At 42.8% G+C, this 22,009-nt stretch overlaps 1 protein-coding gene across 7 annotated transcripts in view; it reads right to left on the reverse strand.

Annotated features, from left to right (window-relative positions):
• FBXW11 (F-box and WD repeat domain containing 11) overlaps positions 1-22,009 on the reverse strand; it is a 213,060-nt gene that overhangs the window by 86,016 nt on the left and 105,035 nt on the right. For 5 of the 7 annotated variants that reach the window (XM_043489017.1, XM_043489013.1, XM_043489020.1 and 2 more), the window contains 7 exons: positions 21,491-21,609; positions 19,596-19,845; positions 16,661-16,779; positions 14,875-14,985; positions 13,934-14,012; positions 12,690-12,875; positions 3,552-6,070 (listed from right to left, as the gene is read on the reverse strand). In XM_043489017.1, coding sequence (XP_043344952.1) covers positions 12,714-12,875; positions 13,934-14,012; positions 14,875-14,985; positions 16,661-16,779; positions 19,596-19,845; positions 21,491-21,609 — 840 coding nt within the window. In that variant the 3' untranslated portion in view covers positions 3,552-6,070; positions 12,690-12,713. The other 2 variants (XM_043489016.1, XM_043489015.1) reach the window with 2 other exon arrangements.

The following is a 22,009-nucleotide window of genomic DNA, read 5'->3' on the forward strand; positions in this document are numbered from 1 at the left end:
GCAACAAGCTGAGAATACTGGCATCTTGAGGTCTCCTCCTTTTTCCAGAAATATCCCTGGCAGACAGGACAGGCTTTTAAAGCTGAGTTATTCTTAATAAAAAAAAAATAATAATTAACAAAAATAACTTGGTAGAAACACGTTTCGACTGGTCCATCTCTCTCTGTTCCACTCACTGAAGAGCCTGAGTCCTCATCAGGGCCAGTCCTCACCGGGGAGTCCGCGTACTTCCTCATCTTTCCCCCTCAAGAGGCCCGGATAGGCCTCAGTCTGCTTGTGCACGTTTAAATTTGTCTCACATCACACCTTCCTAAACTCTAACCTTTATACTTTGCTCTGGAAATGCTGTACCATCTGTTTAAATGCCACAGTTGAAGCTACCAAAAAAAGCTGGCATCAAAAACCTGTTATGTACCAGGCACTGTGTTAGGCAGTTTAGATTATATCACATAAACCATAATGATCTTAAAATACTGTCTCCACTTCCTAGATGAAGCAGCTCAGGTTCAGGGCAGGAAATACCCTTGCCCAGGGGGCCTGCTGTCAAATTAGCTAGCAGAGGTCTGGTTTCGAGCAAGGTCTGCCAGCCCCAAAGCTCATGTTTCTTTCCTCCCTGCCATCCAGTAGACCAGTGACCCTGCCTGGATGGTCTTCATCAAGATCCAAAGGCTATGGTGTTCTAAGAGCATTTCTTCCCAATCACTAGAGTTAAGGGGTATTTGGGAGAACAAACACAGCCCATGAGCACAGAAAGGTCCCTTGGATCCGAAAAGGGTGGAGGGAGTTTAAGTTGTAGTCTCTGAGGTCTTCTCCCCCAGAACGTCGGCTTTGAGCTGTTCCTAAGGCATGCCCACCACAGATTAAGTCTTTGGCATGGTTACTTCCCAGTTCTGCCAGGCCAACCCACCAACAGCATGTCTATTCTGAGAAATATAACCAAGCAATTCCTGGACACAGGATAAGCAGATGGCCACAACCTGAAAGCCATGGAACAAGACAAACCCACTTACAGGACAGTCTGCTTTCCAGGTTGCCCTGCGCGCACAGAGGAGATAATTACTTCTGAGCTGCACCACACTTCTTCCACATGGCTTCAGACAACCGATAAAAACTTTACAACACTGAATGAGGATTTCAGTACATCTGGGCAAGTAAACACCTGAAGATGGCCCTGTTCTGTTATCCCACAGATGCTGACAGTCTATGAGGTGTTAGTCTGTTATCAACAGACAGAGTTGGGAGATGTTGGAGCTCCCAGAGGCTTCCCCAGTTAGAAGACCAGGTCGACCTTAGACCTAAGTTCTGCCTTGCTTTAGCACGAACTCAACCCCAACACAAAAGCAGGCAGCTGGTATGCACGTGATATGTAGCAAGTATAAGCATGCTACCTCTGATGTTAAATGTGACTGAAGACAGTGCTGCCAGCTCCTGGCTCCTTCCTTCTCCTGTCTTTTTAAACAACTCCCCCTTTTTGATCATTTTTCATTAACCAACCAAACTGTGTGCCAAAAAGCTTATCATTAATTTGTTCCTTTTCTCTGGAATCTTTTTCATTCTTCAAGAGTTGTTGCCATCTTGGATGCAATGCCTCAACAGGTCACTGCTAAAAATGCTTAAGATGGTGTTAATTCAGAGATAGCAAACTGGTGCTTGAGTGATTGACTTATGGGTCTCTTCATAATCTGGATTTTCAGTTCTTCTTAAAAATTTAGATGAGGCATCACTATGTCTGCATTCCTGCAACAGGTCATTCAGAGCTGGTGCACGTCATGTTCTCCAGGAATTGAGCTAACGAAACCTTTTATACATGAGGAAGTGGAGATCCAAAAGGGGTGCTGCCACACAGCTAATTAGTAACAGGATGATCAGCCAGATGGCCCAACCTCCTTTTTCCTTATTAACTAGAAAACAAATAGGCTGAAATGGCAAAGCACCACTTAGCTTGACTGTATATCCAAGGAGTTCTATGAAACCTGAGAATTTCCACGCATTCATAGCGTGAATTTCTTGCACTAACATCACCTATCAAGGATAAAAGAAGACTAGTGTTCACTGTCTTGCAGTGACTGAGCACCAACATGTGAGGACAGAAGACAGCTAGAGGGGTGAAGATCTGGTCTGACACCCGAGCCTCTGCCCACTCCGCAGCACAGTTTGGGTTCAACATCTGCTGTTCGTAATGACTAGTCCAAGTCACCAAGAACAGTTTATCCTGTTCAGTGTTTAGTACAGGCAGGGACATACAGACCTGTGATAAACAAGAGTCATTACAGGAAAAGTCAAGAAACCACATCAGCCTCAAGGAACTAAGTGACTTACAGAATATCATTATAACCAAATACTACGCAACCATCAGCAAGAATGAGGTAGAATTACACGCACTGACACAGGCTAATCCCAATACTAGATGAAACAGGTGAAGTATAGCAGGCTACCCCAACTATTTCAGGGCATGGGGACAGCAGGTATGGAGCAGGTAGGAAGGCATTTGCACATATACATACATACATCCTTCTATGCACAGATTACTATCTGTCAGGGGATATGCAAAAAACTGGTCAGTAAGGATTGGAGGACTGAGAATCAAGAGTGAAAGGGAAAACCACTGCATACACTATCTTTTTATGGCTTGTAAATTGGCTTTCTTTAACCACATGCATAGGCTTCCCTGGTGGCTCAGAGGTAAAGAATCCGCCTGCTAATGCAGGAGACGTGGGTTCAATCCCTTTGTTGGGAAGATTCCCTTGGAGAAGGAAATGGCAACCCACTCCAGTATTCTTGCCTGGGAAATCCCATGGACAGAGAAGCCTAGTGGGATACAGTCCACAAGGTCGCCTAAGAGTCAGACACAACTTAGCGACTAAACCACAACAATCATGTGTACTACCTATTCTTAAAAAAAATTTTACAAGAGAAATGAGTGGGAGCAAAGCTGTGTAGAATTACTCTAATTTCATCTCAAAAAAGTCCACATAAACAACTGAGCTGACTAAAGGCTGGTGCGAATCTAGTTATCAGGAAAACTCTGCAACTACTCAGGACTTCTGAATAGAATCCTGAAGATACTAACTATACTCCTTCTGCTTTAGTCCTCAGTAATGTGTCAATCTGTCGAAAGGAAAGACAATTTCATGTCCCTTAAAGGGCTGCAATTTAACTGTACATGCCCCCCAACCCCCTGGATTCAAAGGATCCACTCCCACTCTGAGCCCTTGAACACATTTAAGGGACCATTTTCACAGTAACTTTTGAAGCAATTAAGCACTTGTAGGAAGCAAATTAGCTGGGGAGGAGATTTGAACCAGCCTCCAGTTCCTGAGGTTAAAGTCAGCTTTCAGGAAAAGGTCCCTGGACAGGGACAGGCATTATCTCATACCAGTTCTCACAGGCCAAAAAAAAGTACTTTGCCTTCAACCTCTTGGTACAGAGCAGATGTTTCTTTCTCTTTTTTGTTTTTAATCTACAAACTTTAATTGTATGTCACTGAATTACTGACAGCATGTTAACAGGTTTTTTTTTGGGGGGGGGGGCAGGAATTTCTTAACAGAACATCACAGTATTGCAACACTTTATTAAAACAGTATTGGCTTTGAATTAGTAGCTGAAATAACAATTGCATGAAGCCAGATCAGGTGTACTGCATAACACTCATACTTGATTTATTGACATTACTTAGCAATTTATTGGACAAAGGTCAAACTTTTTGTTTTTTATTAAGCACATTCCACAGTACAAAGCTGTCATGAATAATATCTGTACAATTTAACAGTTTTAATAGCTGTTCAGACACAAATTTATTTCAAACAGATAATTGGCAAACATAATTAATTACAAGTTAGAATTAGACTATCCCAGTGCTTTAAAACATTAATATAGCAGTAATTTACAGTTGCTCAATAATGGTTAGCAAAATAAAGTCCAGAGTACGGCTGGGAATTACTACTATAATCCCAGAAAGTCAGAATTCCTTGGGTGCCAAAGTCCCCTGCTATAATTTAGTAGGCACAATTCAAAGGTTGTGTGCATATTCAAAGGCCATGATCTCCCAAGGAACAGGAACTTCTATATTAAACATGCAAAACAACAGAAAGTCCATCCGTTCAGAAGCACTGCGTCCTCCCCGCCCCCGCCCCGGGCTCTCCTGCCCAGTCTGCTGTTGAAGCTGTCAGATGAAGAGCGGTCAGTGAAGACAACTCGCATAACCACCCTCAGGCGCACACATCCACTGGATGAATGGAGATTTTTTTTTTTTTACACTTTGAGACTTCTCAAAAACAGAACTTAACTTAATAACGTGTACGAGAGAAGGATGTTATTTTTTAAAAGGACAAAGGAAAACAAAAAAACCAACCAACCCAATAAGCAATCACAGAGACACACGTTGATCCCCACACCGTTCTTAATGCAAAAGGACAAAGCAGAGCCCGGGCACCTTCCCCTCCGGGGAGAGTGTGCTCTCACGGGAAGAGGTTAAGTTAACAGGGGGTTCTCATTGGTCCTTGAAAATGTTAGCGACCTTCCTTGATCTTTGGAAACAGTGGCAAAGGGCAAATCAAAACCTAATACTGGACAAGGGAAAAGGAGGGCCGACCGAACACCAACATCCTTTCCACGCGGGTCAGCGTGGCGGTGCCATTCCCACATTCCCGGCTGCGGTGCGCCTGGGAGCCAGGGGAGCTTGAGGGGCCACGGCAGCAGGCACCAGGGACGACAGGGATGGGGTTTGTGAGCCTGAGGCTTCACACCACCTGGGAGGACCCTTCCCCTCAAGGCGGGCCCCTGAACCAGCCTGACCTGGAACCTGGGCTCCAACACACGAATGGGCCCTGCCACCAGCCTGATCGGGGCAGGACGCACAAACGCCGGAGGCGGGACAGTCAGTAAGTGGGGCTGTCTCGCCCTTCCCTTCCCACGGTTAGTAACACACAGAGCGAGACCTGGGATGAGAAATCAGACGAGTGCCGTAGGAAGTAACCACAAATATGGAGTACTGACAAGGAAAAGAACAACAAAAACATTTACGGTACCTCTCTTATTGTATATACTGCACAACAAACAAAACATGTCGTGTTAAACTTCAGAAATTACATCTTCAGACAAGATTCCCATTAAAACACACACACACCCCCACACGCACAAGGACAGTGACAAAATAAAGACACCGTATGAATACTGCAGGAAGGGTCCTGGTCATCCACATCGACCTGGGAGCGGGTTCTGAGCCCAGCCCATGGCTAACTGCGAACGCACTGTGTGTTAGTGTCTCAGGCCCGGGGGCCCTGACTCGAGCAACCTTGAGGTTAAACTGTTATGTACATTATATCTACATGCGGACACAGTATTTTAAATTAGGAGGCAAGCACACATGTGAAGGTGTTACTCTACTGAATATCAGGAGATGGTGGCGGGTACAGAGAACAGTTAACAGAAGAAAAGGAGCTATATCACCTGTTGGGAGAGAATATAACCTGGCTTATAGTTCTTTAAATTAAAAGAAATTGGTACAGAAAGGAAGTATATTCCAAAAAAATATTACTCAATCAATCCAGAGAAATGTTTCCATTGTCCAACATGTTCCTAATACAAGTCAGAATTCATCATGACTTGGACGGTCAAAAGGAGAATGCTAACTTCTGAAAAGGAAAGCCCTGGACATTCTGGGTAGGTGTTTGGCACCCAAAATTTCACCGAAGAATGCTGTTTCTTAATATCAGACCAAAGTGCAAAGCAATATAAATTAGAGGCCAAGTCTTCTCTTGACGGTCGATTTACTTCTGCAAAACAGACTTTACGTTCCTCTCATATGAACAATTTACATTTGAAGCGTTAGATTTGTTTTCACTGGTAGGGGGAGGAAGTGGGCTTCTGTACTACTGAAAGTCGGTGAGGCTAAGGTATCCTTCTCAAAGCAGAGGCCGGAATCGGAGGTGAGAAATATCGGTACTTGAAGAGTTAGGCTGCTTTGCATCTACCCAGCATCTAGAACCAATTCCAGCTTCTTAACTCAGCTGTGAAGAACTCCCTTAGGCATTTGGTAGCCGCATAGCCAGTAGTTCAAGACTAGGAAACCCTGAAAAAAACAGAAACAAACAAACAAAACCAAGGGAGCATGGATGGATATTCTGGTTGGATGTGGAGATATGTATCACAGCCCATTCATCTCCACAATGACACGCGCACTGCTGTGCACACCTTAACACTGACAGTCAAATAATCAGCATCAGAACAGAAGCTGCAGACTGCTGCGAGCGTACTGCGTCCCAGGGACCACATTTACTTAAACCTCACGACAAACTTCTGAGGGAGCAACTCTTAGACTCACTTAACAAATGAGAGAATTGAGGCTCAGAAACATTATTTAGTTTAAAGCATTAGCCCTTAAATCCTGGGATAAACCATGATGGAAAAGAATATATAAAAAGAACATATTTATGTGCATAACTCAGTCACTTTGCTGCACAGCACAAATTAACACAACACTGCAAATAAACGAGACTTCACGGGGAAAAAGCAGTAGCTTAAGTGACAGAGGGGATTCAAAGAGACGACTGGCCCTATACCCTATCGTCTTTCACACTACTACTAAAAGTCACGCATGTAATATACGCTTAAAGTGACATTTTGTAATTAGCATCATCTTAAATTTATGCCACCTCTCTTATGACAGACCAAGAGCTTTTATCTGTCACTGTAAAACAAAAAATATGTAAAAGCTAGTAAATAAAGTATTCCTTCTTAAAAAAAAAATTGGCTGTGTTGGGATCTCAGCTACAGCATGCAGGATCTAGTTCCCCAACCCGGGATTGAACCCAGGCCCCCTGCATTGGCAGTGTGGAGTCTTAACCACTGGATCACCAAGGAAGTAACTGAAGTATTCATTTTAAGTAGAATGTTAATAGTCAGGAATTACTTCTTTTTGAAATAAATCATTTATAAAAGGAAAACACAATGCAGAGGGGGAGACAACTGAATGTGCTATATATTGTTTTTGACCATGAACGTGAGTGAGCTACCCAGGTGGCACTAGTGATAAAGAACCTGCTTGCCAATGCAGGAGATGTACGAGACATGGGTTCAATCCCTGAGCTGGGAGGATTCCCCGGAGGAGGAAATGGCAACCCACTCCAGTATTCTTGCCTGGAGAATCCCATGGACGGAGCAGCCTGGCAGGCTACAGTCCAAGGGGTCGCAAAGAGTTGGACACGACTGAAGCCAACTTAGCACGCGTGACCTTGAGTGAGGAACATGTTTTAATCAAAATCTCTACATTCACCCATGTATATAAACACACACACACACTCCTAGGCAGAACATTCATGAAACAATACTTATCATTACTATGAACAATGCAGGTTGACACTTTATATTCCTACATTTCACCCAAAGTCAAAATCCATTGAAATGATTTCACAACCACTAATAAGTTACAATCCTTTCCAAACACTGCATTAAACCATTGGCCTGGAAGATCTAAGTCACCTTTAGGTCTAAAACTCTATGGTGTAAAAAAGACAGAAAGAAAGAGAAAGGGGTAGGGGGTTGTTTTTTAAAGTTTTTGACTTGTTTTTAAAGCTTATATACTATTTAGAGGCAATTTTCCTAAAAGGTTGGTAATTTTCACTAAGACCAAGAATCCTAACAAGTTTCTCAATGAATTCAAGACAGATTCAACTTCATCTGCCACTATTTTCCCATGAAGGATATGAAGAGTACTTGAATTATTTAAAAAATATTAACACTCAGAGATTAGAAGTCAGTACTCTCAAATGCTACTAGTGGGAATTTCAACAGATGTAACTCTTCTGCAGGGTAACTCTAAGTATCAAAAGTCTTAAATATCATACCTTTCAACCTAGACACTGCAGACATTTCTAAAATTCTATCCAAAGGTAATAAAAGGGTTGGGCACAGACTAAGCTGAAAGAATCATGGCAATGTGTTTTATAATAGCTAAAAGCTGGGAGGAAAATATAAATATAACAATAGGGCCATATCCAAACAATCGTATTTTATTTTGCCATTAGGAACAATAATTTAGATAAACAGTGACCGTGCTAACACGCAATAATTTCACAATAAGGGGGCGGGGAGGGGGGAGAAGCACAGTTATCAACCACAATTTTTAAAAGCCTGAAAGGCTACATACAAAGGAGTTAATAATAGCAAACCAAGGAATTTATTCTCTTCTTTTGGCTTACCGACTTTTACTAATTTTCAAATAATGACCTCATATTGTCTTCTAATAAAAAAGAGAGCTACTGTATACATATAGCTCTTAGAAGTCAGTAATTTTTTAAAAAATGACTCAGCAAATAAATCTACTGCTTAATTTACTGACAGAGAAATACTCTTACCTTAAATTTTAGGGGTAAATATCTTACTGCAAGGTTAAATCATCATTATGGTAGTGCTTCTTATTATGCATAAATCATACAGTATCACATGGTAATAATTTTTTCTTGTTACAATAAATGAAAAGAACTTGGAAAAGAGCAATAAAATTTATAAAGTTGACTGCCAAAGTTGTCAAAAGTAGTTCACTTTGAAGAGACAAACACATTTGAGGTTTCAATGCTTGTGCTGCTTAAAAAGCAGATAAGATTTTTCCACTGATTTGTAACTGTGGATCACAACAACGCAGTTGTTCTTAGGCTCCCAAAAAGGGGGTGAGAGCAGGGACTGGAAGAAGTAACACCAGTTTTCTTTCCACCAGAGCCAATGAGAGAGATGGCCCTGGTGATCATTATTTCATCTCTCAATCAAAGGAACCATGTTTCAGGGCAGTTTCACAGAGTCTATAAAAGTTGTCCAATTTGTGAAAGTTTACTATTGTTCTATAATTCATCTATCCAATACACCAGAGGGGGTTGAAAACACACTATAGACGTCTTAGGTTTTATCATGTGCTTCTCTAGTACAGTGGCACATTTCAAAACTACCAAAGAGATACATTTAAGTTGCTGTATGATACACCTACTCCTCTGATCCCATCCATTTCAGGTCGGTCACAGTTGGAGTTGTCCATGTTCTGTTTTACGCGTATCTCCAATGTAGGAAAAATAAAAGCAGAGGCATTGGGATACAACAAAAGCAATGCAGAGAGAGAAATGGATAGCTTAGAATGGAAGTTCAAAATGGAATCAACTTAACAAAAGATGTGAAACACTTCGACACTAAAAACTGCCAAGACACTGCTTAAGAGAAACCGAAGAAGATTTAAATCATCAAGAGATAAACCGGGTTTACGGATTAGAAGACTCAACATTTTTTAAAGATGGAAGTTCTCCCCTAATGATCTTTAGACTCAACGCGGTTCTGATCATAATCCCATAATCTTCATAGAATTTGACTATTTCATTCAAAAATGAGTATGAAAACCAAAAGGACCTAAAAGAATCAAAACAATGTTTTTAAAGTTGACTTATTATACAGTGTGGTATTGGCAAAAGGATAGCCATAGATCATAGAACAGAACAGAGGCCAGAAAAACAACTACAAACAAGTGGGGAATTGATTTTTTGACAGAGTACTAAAGCAATTCAATGGGAAGAGGATAGTCTCTTAATCCAATAGAGTTGGGATGGCTGTAAACAAAACAAGAACAATGATATTCTTACCTCACACTATATACAAAAATTAACTCTAAATAGATCAAAGACCTAAATGTAAAGGCTAAGCTCTTACAATGATGCTGGTCCAAACACTTCGGAAGTCACTAGCTACATGTATAGCTGTTTTAAGTTTAAAATGAAGTATAATTAAATATAATTAAAAATCCAATTCAATTTAAATGTAATTAAAAACTCAGTTCCTAAATCAAACTGGACACATTTCACAAGCTTAATAGCTACATATGGCTCATGACTACCAAAGTGGACGGTGCAACTGTAGAAAACCGAAATGGATCTAGTGAAAGAAAGGTCAGTGTTTGCTAAGGCTACAGTGGGATCACGTTCTGACTGGAGGACACAAGGGAACTTCTGGGGGTGGTAGAAATGTTCTTATCTGGATTGTGGAGGAAGCTGCAGGGGTGTGTAAATTTGTCACACAGTATGCTTTAAGTGGGTACAATCTGTTTTATAAAAACCACACCTCAATAAAATTGATTCAAAAACAAAAATGGAGCTTAGCAAAGGGAAAGGGCAGAGGGAGATGTGTACATCTAGGTACCCGTGTATATGAAGAATATATCTAGTACTTTGACTATGCTACTTTGGACAATTTATTCCAGTGTCTTCTGAGTTATTTCCTTTGTGTTTGCGGAAGGTCCCTGTATGAATACACTGCAGTTTCTTAGGCACACTTACTTATTTATGGTCAGATTCTGGTTGGCTGAGGAGAGAGAGAGCACAGAGAGGTCATGTTGGCCCCAGGAGTCACTTGCGCTTGTGCTCACCGTGCGCCCTGTTAGACCCTGGGGCTCCAGAACAGAAGGAGCGCCACAGTCTTGTAAGAGACAGGCCTGCACACCATTTCAACACCAAAGAATAAACCAGGTCAGATCAGGCAAAGGGAGAAGGGGGGCGCTGGTCTCTACAAAGCCCTGACAACGCGAGCAAGGGGAGCAAGGGGCCAGAGGTCTGAGGAATAAAGAGGGAAATGAACAGAATTCAATCTGGTTGGAGCACTGGGTTTTGGGGAGGGAAGAATGAGAGGCTGGGGTGGAGGAGGGTACAGAGGACAGATGGTGAGGGCTAGAGGGTCAAAGTCCTGGTAGCTCGTCCTGGCTCAGCCTTGTTCCTGGAGACAACAGTGAGCTAGTGAAGGCCAGGGGCAGGGCCAAGACAACCACAGTTGGTAGCAGGATCAAGGGTGGGCTGAAGAGGGAGAAGAAAAGCCCAGGAAGGAAGGAGGAAACCAGTTTTCATTTGGGTCCATTCCTCCTTCCTCATGTATTTCTTTGACTTTGGGGGAAGGAAGGCTGAGGCAGGGATGAGCAAGCGTTCAAGAGATCCTTGCCTTCTTCCTCTGTAATTTCCTATAATTTAATAAACGTAAAAAGTGTGGCATGTGAATTTCTCAACTGACTTGTAAAGAATCTACCCAGACAGAAAGCAGCGAGGGAGGCGGCCATCATCACAAGAGACAGCATGAACACACTTGAGACCAGGAACAGCAATGATGTATGGGACTGAAGCGTCACTACTGCAGCTCAGCTCCTAGAAACAAGGAGGCGCGGCCAACCCGTGGTGGCGCTGAGTCCTCCTGGGCCCACACGGGGTCCCGTTATCCTTCCCACTGACCGGCAGTACTCCAGCCAGGCACCGCTGCTCAAACTGAGCTGGCATGAAAAAAAACACTGGCCATTCCTGATGCAGACCCTCGGCCTATCACTAATAGATGGAACGGGGCAAGACCAGAGGTCAGCACACTTTTCTTAAAGGGTCAGAGTGTGTACAGATTTTAGACGCTGTCAGCCACATGGTCTCTGCTGCAACTACTACTCAACTCTGCCGCTGAAGCACAAAAAACTCCATAGACAACAGCAGTGGCTCGGGTGGGAGAGCGTATAGCGGACAGAAGGTAAGAGCTAGATGCACAGACACAGACATGACTGTTTCCAATAAAACTATTTATGGGCACTGGAATTTGAATTTTATATAATTTTCACATGTCTTAAAATAATACTGTTTCAAAACACTACTCTTAAACTGCTGTGGTAAGGATAGAGAAGATTGGCCAGAGGGTCAAATCTGGCCTGCTGTAGTTTGTTGACCCTTGAATAAGTTAAACTTCCTGGAGCAGAAATAAGGAGCATTTGAAAAGATGTCAACTTAGTGATCTATAAACCAGTGATTCCGTATCTTTTCACCAACAAATGTCACAATTCTACACAGGGACTTTCTTTACATTTCTAATATTCAATTAATAGGAAAATATACAATGATGAAAAGCTACTAAGCACTAAGTAATGTACATAAATATGAATTTTATTAACAGTCTTTACATATGTGGTAGTACAATATGCACAACAGTATTTCTTCAATCTACAAAGTTTAGTGTGCACAGAATGCACAGGCCTCCTTGCAGAATTCTCAGCTGGGATTACTGCACCAGATGAACATGATCATCAGTTCCAAGAACACACCCAAGGAAGGCCTCTCATCCTCTATTAACGGATAACCTTGGTAATCAAAACATGCCATCATCCATGGTTAGAATGGCTCTAAGACTGCTGGTAACCAGGGCAAAGAACTCTCCAGGGTACCTGCTGAGTCTCATGGATAAAAAGTGAGTTTTAGGGGCTCCCTCAACAAACACCCTTCTTTCACTCCTCCTTCAGGGAATGGCGGTGGTGGGTGGACTGTAATAGGGGGAAGGAGAGGTAGTTTTTAAGAGTCTGATTGATGGTGATTTTTTTTTTAAACATAGAACTGAAAGACAGGAAAGAAAAGAGAAAAAGAAGATCCTTATATTGCAAAACAGACTGGGGGATTTTTACTGGTATTAAATTGGTATGACCTGGGAAAACAGTTTTAAAAACAGGAACCATAGTTTCTGGCACGAAAACCCACAATAATGGGGATTCTGATTCAGACCTTATTTTGATGTGACCATAAAGATCTAGCCTTATACTAGAACTCTGCAAAACTGATGCCTCTAAAAAAGACTAATCACCTTGGTTCCTATTACTTCCTCAAAGGGAAGGTGGACTCAATTAGCCAAGATAAAAGTGGGGAAGTACTCACCTGAAATGGGTAAAGTGCAGACTGTTATCTGGAGATGTAAGTGTATGTTCTGGAGGGAGAACGGGTCTCATTCTGGGCACTGGGAGGCACATTTAAGAAATCCCAAATCAAAATCGTGTCATCGTGCGAGCTGCTGATGATCTGAAATTCATCAAACTGTAGCCGAAACACACGTCCAGAATGTTCCTGGGAAACATATCAGCTTGATGAATAAAACGAGGCCTTGACAATCCCTCCCATCTCATTACCAGGGAGCTGGCACAAGCTAAAAATACAGCTCCTTATCCAGGTTTCCTATGTAAGTCTCCAGAGCTTACTGAGCTTTGTCCTTCACCCTAGGAACACATATTCTGCTTCTACTTCAAGGGTTTTCTTTAACTTTGTATTCTAGATTCTGGCCCATTAATATGTCAAAGAAGAAAAACTGCGTGATTGTCTCACAAAGAGTCTTAAAAAGGTAAGCAACAATATTTAATACCTATTCTTGATACACTGTAAAAGCTACGCCCAGAAGGATAGTATTTTTAACATGACCAAGCATACCTATCTCAAACCACAGCCAACATCGAAATTAATGGTGAAATATCAGTATTCCTATTAATATCAAGAAACAAGAATGGCCCTGACTAATGTTCTGCATGTTCTAGTCAATCCAAGAAGGGAAGAAATAGAAGGTAAAACTATTAAAAATAAGAAAAAATCAATCCATATTTTCAGACAACTGTCTCCTCAAAAATACAACAAAAGCAAATAGATTATTAGAAATAATGTGCTTGGTGAAGTAAGCTTGCTAATGAGCTCGCTAAAATAAAATTAACATATAAAAACAAGTATTCCTGTATGCCAGCAATAATGCCTAGAATACAAATTGAGGGGAAAGTTCACCATAACATACAAAACGTGCTGTGCTGTAAAACACAACCCAGCCACAGACACTCATATTAGGAAATCTCCCAAACCTGCAGACAGGAAATACTTCACGCTCCAGGAGGAAACCAGTCCATCTACAAATGAGGAGGCCTGCCTTCATATTTTAAGCTGTGTTAACACTCCCGAGGAAAGAGTTCACAGTAACATGAATGTAAAATAGTTTCTGGTTTTGACCAAACTAATGGAAGAGTCCATTTCTCAGAAGGAACGCTGTGAGATGCAGAAGCTTTCCCGTGAAGGGCCCAGGGAGGTCTATCTGCAGGTGGCCAACTGCCAACACAGGGAAGCACTCCCCACTTCAACAGATCACGTACCACCAATGTGCGCAGACACAAAGTGCTTGCTGGGGCTCGGGGGTCGAGAGCAGCTTGCAAGTCCCAAACTTTGATTTTCCTAGAAAGGAGGATGAGATCACAATGAGTGGGAAAGTTAACGTTTTACACACTGTCAGGCATTTCCTTGACAGAATGGAGAGCATCTGAACTGCCTACTTTAAAAGCTAGTGGGGAACCTACTGATGTTTTGACAAGGTATTTAAACCAATTACACTTGATTTGGAAGAAATAAGGACCTATACATTCTCAGAATTGCTGAAATGGTGAAGAAATATTATTTGAGGGGACACAAGAAAACAACTTCATGTTATCTAAATTCAATTCCTGACTTGATAATCTGTGTCACCAAATTCATTCATCAGGGGGCTCTCTAGGGCTGAGTAGGTGCCGCTGACAGAAACTCAGGCCCTCGGTGAAATTCCAAGGATACCTTTCTTCAAACTAAGCAAACGCTGAAAGTTAATAATAGGAGTATGAACAGACCAACTAACTCAGTGAAGTATATATAAGGTCATCTTGAAAGGTTTATGGTTGTCATTTGCTCATTTTAAAAGTCATGAGGCTTTTTAAAGAGGATGTGTTCAATCTACCAAAAGAGGAAAAGAAATTTATCATTGAACTCACCATACACACACAAAAAAGCCTGGTTTAACTGAGGGCTGGGACAAAGAGCTGAATTCCTGCACAGCCTAAGCTACTCCCTTCAGTTTATGATAATGGTTAAAAGCATAAGTGTAGTTCACCCTTCTGGGCCTGAGTGTTGCCACACATCAAGGGTGTCACACCCGCCATCCACCATTACGTAGGAAATACTAACACCCAGCACGCGGCCCAGTAATACGTGGCTGCTTCATAAGCAGTAGTCCCTGTTCCTCTTCATATAGTTATGGCTGTGCCATCTGAAAATCTGAAACACATACCCATCATAGGCCCCACTGACAATCCTCTTGTTATCAAACCGGATGCATCGGACCAATTCTTCATGTCCCTCGAGGACTCTTAAACAGGCGCCACATTCAATATCCCACAGCCTTCAGTGAAAAACAGAGCTCCGTGAGTCAGCTTCCTACACATGACCACACTATCCACGCCATCTTCACTATCTTGGGATCCCTTATTTCTGCTTCACTCCTAGTCCACATTACACACATTCAAACATACATGTGTGTATCTTATTCGCATATTTTTTAAGAATTTGGGAAGAAGGCTTACTTTTCAATGTACTTCATTTTATATAGTTTGAAACTTTTAAAAATCATGTTGTTATTATTTAAATAAGACCAACAAACAAGAAATTTCAATTATATTTAGTTCCTAGGCATTCTAGTAAAGTCTGAATTGATGAAACCAAGCAGTCAAACGATCTGGGAAGGACTTTTCTGGGGGAGATGGGGACTGTAGGCTGTAAAGAGGAAAAAGCATATGGGTGTAGGGGAGACGAGGGGGACGGCCCAGGAGGTGAGGCTTCCAAACCCGGCTCCTGGAGCCTGGGGGCCATGAGGCCCACTGTGACCAGGCTCAGTGGGTCAGCCGGCGGTCTCCCCTCCTGATTAGCTCAGGGACAGCCCCTTCCTACGACAGGTACAGACTGCATCCGCGGGCGACCAGGGCACAGTGGGTACCTCTCAGTAGGTACATGCACTGTCTTAGAAATAAGAACCCACTGACTACATACAGCCCTTTTCTCTGTATACCATTTATGTAACAATTCTGCAAATAGAGTTTTTTTTTATATTATCATGGATATATGCACATGATTTGCAAAGAAGAAATCACAGTAAACTACTGTGCACAAACAAAGCTGGCCAATCTGTACTGATGCTTCCTCAGCCTCCAGCAGCAGAGCCCAGGAGCCCTTCTCACACATCCAGTGCCTACTCTATCCTAAGCAACGGCTCTCAGCAGTCAGCGAGGGCGGCTTCCTAATCCACCATGAAGACAGCCACTCAGCACGCCCCTGTGACTCCAGAGGTTCCCTTCCATATACCAGGCAGCAATGCACATTATTATTTTGCAAAAGCTAAGAGATTCCAATGAGGAAGTTAAGGATTGCTTATTGTTGAAATATTACATAATGCAAAGCACAGAGAATGCGACAGAACCAAGATTAAAATTCTCAACGGACTTTTATGATATCTTCACACTTAAAACGGTAAAGAAAACTCTTGGCAGTTACAGCTATATTGTGTCTGCTTTCATTCTATTTTTAAAAAAATAGTCTTGAACCGAATCCTTATTTTGCTCAAACAGCCAATTTGTTTATAAAAGTTACTAGCAGATGTTGGGATGGTGGAAAAAAGACCTGGGAAAATTAAGTAGATCTTTGAGGAAAGTTTTTCATACAACAAAAAGTATTTAAGGATAGGCATATTTATTAGAAAGCAGGAACAAGGAGCGCTGGGGGCTCACAGGTGAGGGAAGCAGAGCATCAGACGGGAGGGTCCTCTGTTCTGAGGCATCTGGTAGTAAGGGATTCTGGGTGGAGGTGAGGCTGTAAGACCCTGTGCACCGGGGGAATCTTGCAGCAGCACCCAGGACATACACAATTCACCCACTCTAGCATGCAGAGCCAGACATGCACAGAAGTACCTGAAGCTCGCTTATCTGAGGCAGCCCCCAAAGCAAATCTTCAGAGCAAGAGGACTGAGAGCGAAGTCAACACGATGGCGATAACGACCACCACGTCGCACACCCGCGTCTACCCACCTTATGGTGTTGTCTGACGACCCGCTAACAACCAGCCGATCCCTGTACTGGAGGCAGGCGATGCCTCGCTTGTGCCCATTCAGAGTGCGAACGAATTCACAGGTGCTCGTGCTCCAGACCTGCGAGACAGGCAACAGCGCTTTTAAGGGTGAGTGCACAAGATACCTTAAAACAAAGTCAGACCTTCTAAGAACGACCAAAACACTTGATTAGGAAATATGCTGGGGAGGTTGGGAAACAGATTGGACAGCATAACATTTTCTTAGCTGCGGAGTGTTAAAACTGGAATGAGGGAGCTGTGAAGTCTCCAAACCTTGAGATCTTTACAAAGAGAACTTCTCCTGGAGGGTTCCAACATTCACTTGCCTAGAGCGAAGGGTTTGGGCCAGATTTCACGTTTTTACGCCAGCTGACATGTCAAACCCAATGTAACTGATGTGAAAAGGCTTCACCTCTCACATCCTCCTCTTTCCCAGCACAGTTTCTCACACAGCTCCATTTGTTTTGACACACCACCCCTAATATTATGTATGAGGGATAAATAATCCCCCCTTTGTGAAGCTGTCTGCAAGACTCAGATGTCCACAAACACACTTCATACAGGCCAAATGAGACACAAAGCAACCCGTGTGCCCTGAATTATTTTATTAGCTGCATTTGTAGTTGAATGGGATGAGTAGATATCCAGAGGCAAAAGGGTGAAGTTGTATCCCCACGTCACACTGTATGAAAAATTTACTTCAACATGGACCAATGACCTAAATGAAGGAACTGGAACTATAACCCTCAGAAGAAAACATAAAAGTAAACCTCTGTGACCTTGTATTAGGCAACTTCTTCTCAGATATGACAGTAAAAGTACAAGTAACAACAACAAAAAACTGGTAAACCGAACTTCATCAAAGTTAAAATTATTTGTGTTTCAAAGGACACTATCAAGAAAGTGAAAACATGGGCTTCCCCGTTTTCACTTTCTTCCAGTGGTTAAGAATCCACCATGCAATGCAAGGGACACCGCCCTGATCCTGGGTTGAGGCAGATCCCACATGCCACGGAGCAACAGAGCCCGTGGGCCAGAGCCTGCGCTCTGCAACAAGAGAAGCACCACAGTAAGAAGCCCGTGAAGCGCAACAAAAAGTAGCCCCTGCTCATCGCAACTGGAGAAACTCCACGCGCAGCAGCAAAGACCGCCCCACAGCCAGAAAATAAAATAAATTTAAACATTTTAAACCTTATCTGATAGGGACTTGTAACCAGAATATATAAAGAACTTCTGCAACTGAATAATAAAAAGACAAATAATCTAAGCTTTGAAATGAGCAAAAGATTTAAGTAGATGTTTCTTCAAAGACCTTATAAAAATGCTAAGTACATGAACAGATGCTCAACATCATCAGTCATTAGGAAAATGGAAAGCAAAACTGCAGATAGAATACTACTAAACACCTTCTAGGATGGCTATAATAAAAAAGACAGACACACACACAAGTGTTAGTGAGAATATGGAGAAATATCTGGGCTGATATTATTCAACATCTGTTTTCTAATAGGACCCAAACCCTCTTGGCTTGCAGACACTGGTCCTGCACAAATTGGTGTGATTGAGTGATGAGTGAGTTGCCACAAATCCTAGTTTTTCAGCTTCCAGGCTATCCAATCTGAAGTTTGATGCAATCTAGTCTTGATGTGTGGAGCTAGATAGTAGAATGCTGGCCAGTATAGGTCATAAAAGGAAGGTTTCTGATGAAGTCATTTTGGAAAACAGTTTGACAGCTCCTCAAAATGTTCAACACAGAGTTACCATCCCAAGACAATTAAAAATATATGTACTTGCAAAAAATCTGTACACAAATATTTATGGCAGCATTATTTATAATACATAGAATGCATAAACAATCAAAATGTTCATGAACCAATGAATGAATAAACAAAATGTGGAACATCCACACACAGAATTTCATTTAGTCATCACAAGGAGTGAAGTATTGATGCATGCTACAAAGTACATGGATGAACCTTGAAAATACTACACTCAGTGAAAGAGGCCAGACACAAAAAGCCACACGTAATACATGATTACATTTACCTTAAACATCTAAAATAGGCAGATTTATAGACAGAAAGTACACTGCCAGGGATCAGAGGAAGAGAATAGGGGTTGACTGCTAATAGGCACGAGGTTTTTATGGAGGGTGATGAAAATGTTCTGAAACTGGTGAGAGTCAAACACCATTATGAATATGCTAAATCACTGAACGGTATGCTTGAAAATGGTAAATCTTACGGTATGTGAATTATATCTCAATAAGGCTGCTATAAGAATGAAAGGAAAGCTAAATGTTTTAAAAGTTCACAAGGATACAGGAATCAGCAGTGCATTTACCATGTCTGATGGCTCACCGGGACTACGACTGCGTATCACACGTCTGCCTCATACCACATACTGAAATCCTTGGAGGCAGGGACGTGTCTTGCCCAACACTGCATCTTCAGCATAGAGCCCAGGGTCGATGGCATGTCAGGCTCTCAAGGTTAGGTGAATAAATCAAATTTCAGCTCTGCCGCTGACTAGCTGTGTGGTGGTCTCCAGCCCAGCCCATCTATAAAACGGGGCTCAGCAAGAGTGCTAGGAGGGTGGTGTGGGCAGTGTCGGGAAGCACCTGGTACGTGACACATGCCCGCAGGGCGCTCTTCCCACGGAAGGTCACCAACAGCAACACTCTCCCTTCCTGAGACAGAGGGCTGCCCGGACCCTCTCCTCAGACCCTGCCTGTGACTCCAGAAACAAAGGATGAGCACGCCCTGACGTCTCACGGGCACAAGTGGGGGAGAATCAAGATCCTGCCAGATGTGAAGTTGGTGTAAGCCACCTCGGCTTTCTCTGTGTGCTAGAAGGGGTGGGAATAAACAGAGTTCTGACTGTGGACACACTCACTTTGATGGTCCTGTCACCAGAGGCAGACACTATGTACTTATCGTCAAAGTCCACCACGTTGACAGCGGCCCGGTGGCCGACGAGGACGCGGCGCAGAGTGATGTCGGTGGCAGAGGCCATGTCCCACACGGCGATGGAGCGGTCCTTGGAGCAGGTCACCATCAGCCCGTTGCTGAAGCGCAGGTGGAGCACAGCCTCGTTGTGGTGGATCAGCGTGTTCAGAACTTCACCTGTGTTCACATCCCAGACTCTAGGGAACAGAGGAGCACAAAGCTTAATCACGGAGACGACCAGGAAAAGATGCCAGGGTCTGTGCTCTGCGGCCAGTGTCAGTGTTAATATTAACAGCAGGCTGGGAAGTGTGGACTTCACATGTACCTGGTGACTGGGACCTGACACCATGCTTAAAAGGAGCCCCCAGAAGCAATTTTCCTATCTGTGAAGAAACGGTCAGGTGGTTTCAAAAAGGTCAATTCTGCCCAGGTATTTAGGGATGGTTTTTGCAGGCTTGTGCTGGTGACAAAAAATGATTCAAGGAAGTGGGCTTTGCAATGAGCCCAAGATGACCGAGAAGATGGCTTGGTGGCTGGGTTCCAAGCATGAGGTTCTTTATGACCTTTGGCAAGCTTCTAAGGCTATTATTTATCCACTGCAAACTGGAGACTCTAAGTCATGGTGTCTCTTCAGTCACCACACCAATCTGTTTACCTGACCGCGGTATGGACAAAGTCAGCGTCTCCAGCTCCCTTAACCATGAGGGACAGGGCTCTTAGGGGCAATCCATTCACGTCTAACTTTTCTGTAACCCCAAACCCAGAGGGTACAAGTTTGTGTGGAGGAGAGGAGGAAGAGTCATGCTTCTGGGGCTGAGACATGATCTGTGTCACCAGGTGCAGCCTGGAGCCCTGAGTCAGGCAAAGGATATAGGCGTGTTGGCTACTATCTCTATCTCTTAGGTGTGCCTGTAAAACAACCCTCTTCAAGTCTCTGACTCACCCTAGGAGAGGCGTTTCCTTCCCTCCACAGGTCAGGCCTTTCTCAGCTACCAGCAGTCCAGCTGAGGCTGTACCGTATTATCTCTAGGCTCTGGTGAACTCATCACTACACCAAAACCCAAAACTATCTGGAGTGAAAAACGTCCTTGTCCCAGGGGTTTAGGAGTAGATCCAAGTAAGGTTTCCTTTCTACTCTCAACCCCAACCAGAGATCTCAGCTTCCCTTCTACTACAGAACACAGCCACTTCCGTCTTCATCACCCGGGCCCTGTGATGGCATCTGAGAACTAGAGTCTCCACTACTGGAAAAGCTACATAACATCAACAAAGTCTTGAATGATAAAAATGCAAGGCTCAAAATTAACTATATGAGTAAATTATTTGCCTCTCTGTCCTCAGTTTCCCCAAACTACACCTATATAAAAGAAGATACTATTTACCTATTTGGAAAGGTTTCTGTGAGAATTCAACAGGAAAACATCATACAAAATATCTGGCACATTATTTGGCACATTACTGAAAGTGCTGCAAATAACTGCCTCCGATTCTTTCTAGTATCCGTAGGTTACTACCCATCACACTCCTAAAACACCCTGCCTCCTTCCTCTCCCCTCTGGAGCATGGTCTCCGGGGAAAAGCTAGCTTGATACGAGGTAATGAGCTTTTATAGGAAAGCAGGCTGCCATCTCTGTAACGTATGGGAATGGGAATAGGACCTACTTAACAGAGTCAGCTTTCCTGTCTACTTTGCTCTAACGCAGCTACACCAAAAGTGGTGTTTAAATAGAGCATACAAAAACATATACAGGGTATGTGTGTGCGTTACTGCAGAAAAGGGTGTAAGCCTCAATCTCCTCATGGAAGGTACACAAGCTCAGACTAGGGAAGCCAGACCCTCACCTCACTGTGGAGTCTGAAGAGCCGGTCACAATGACACGCTCATCATACTGGAGACAGAGGACAGAGCCGGTGTGGCCCGTTAACACTTTCAAACACTCCAAGCTGGCTTTATCCCAGATCTATTGAGACAAGATCAACCACAAACAGCAATTTAGTATATCACATTCTGATAAATGTTTTTATCTCACCTTATTTTCTGAATCATAAAACAAAACAAAGCTGTGTTCCAGTAAATAAGAGCAATAAACATCAAACAGGTGGTAAATGACAAGAGGGGAAGAGGCAATACTGAACAACTTCCAGAACAGATGTACTATTGTTTACTTTATACCCATAACTACTGTGTCCATTATACTTAACAGCCTTATAAAGAGAATTTTTAAATAAACTCTGTGAGAAGAGTTGGCTCACCCTCTGGAAAACAATATGACAGTATCTATTAAAAGTCTTTAAAAACGCATACCCTTTAACCCATTACATTTGTTTACGAAAATTTTAAAATGAAAAATGTTCAGCATT

This window comes from Cervus canadensis, chromosome 16 (genome assembly GCF_019320065.1).
Source record: "Cervus canadensis isolate Bull #8, Minnesota chromosome 16, ASM1932006v1, whole genome shotgun sequence".
NCBI lineage: Eukaryota > Metazoa > Chordata > Mammalia > Artiodactyla > Cervidae > Cervus > Cervus canadensis.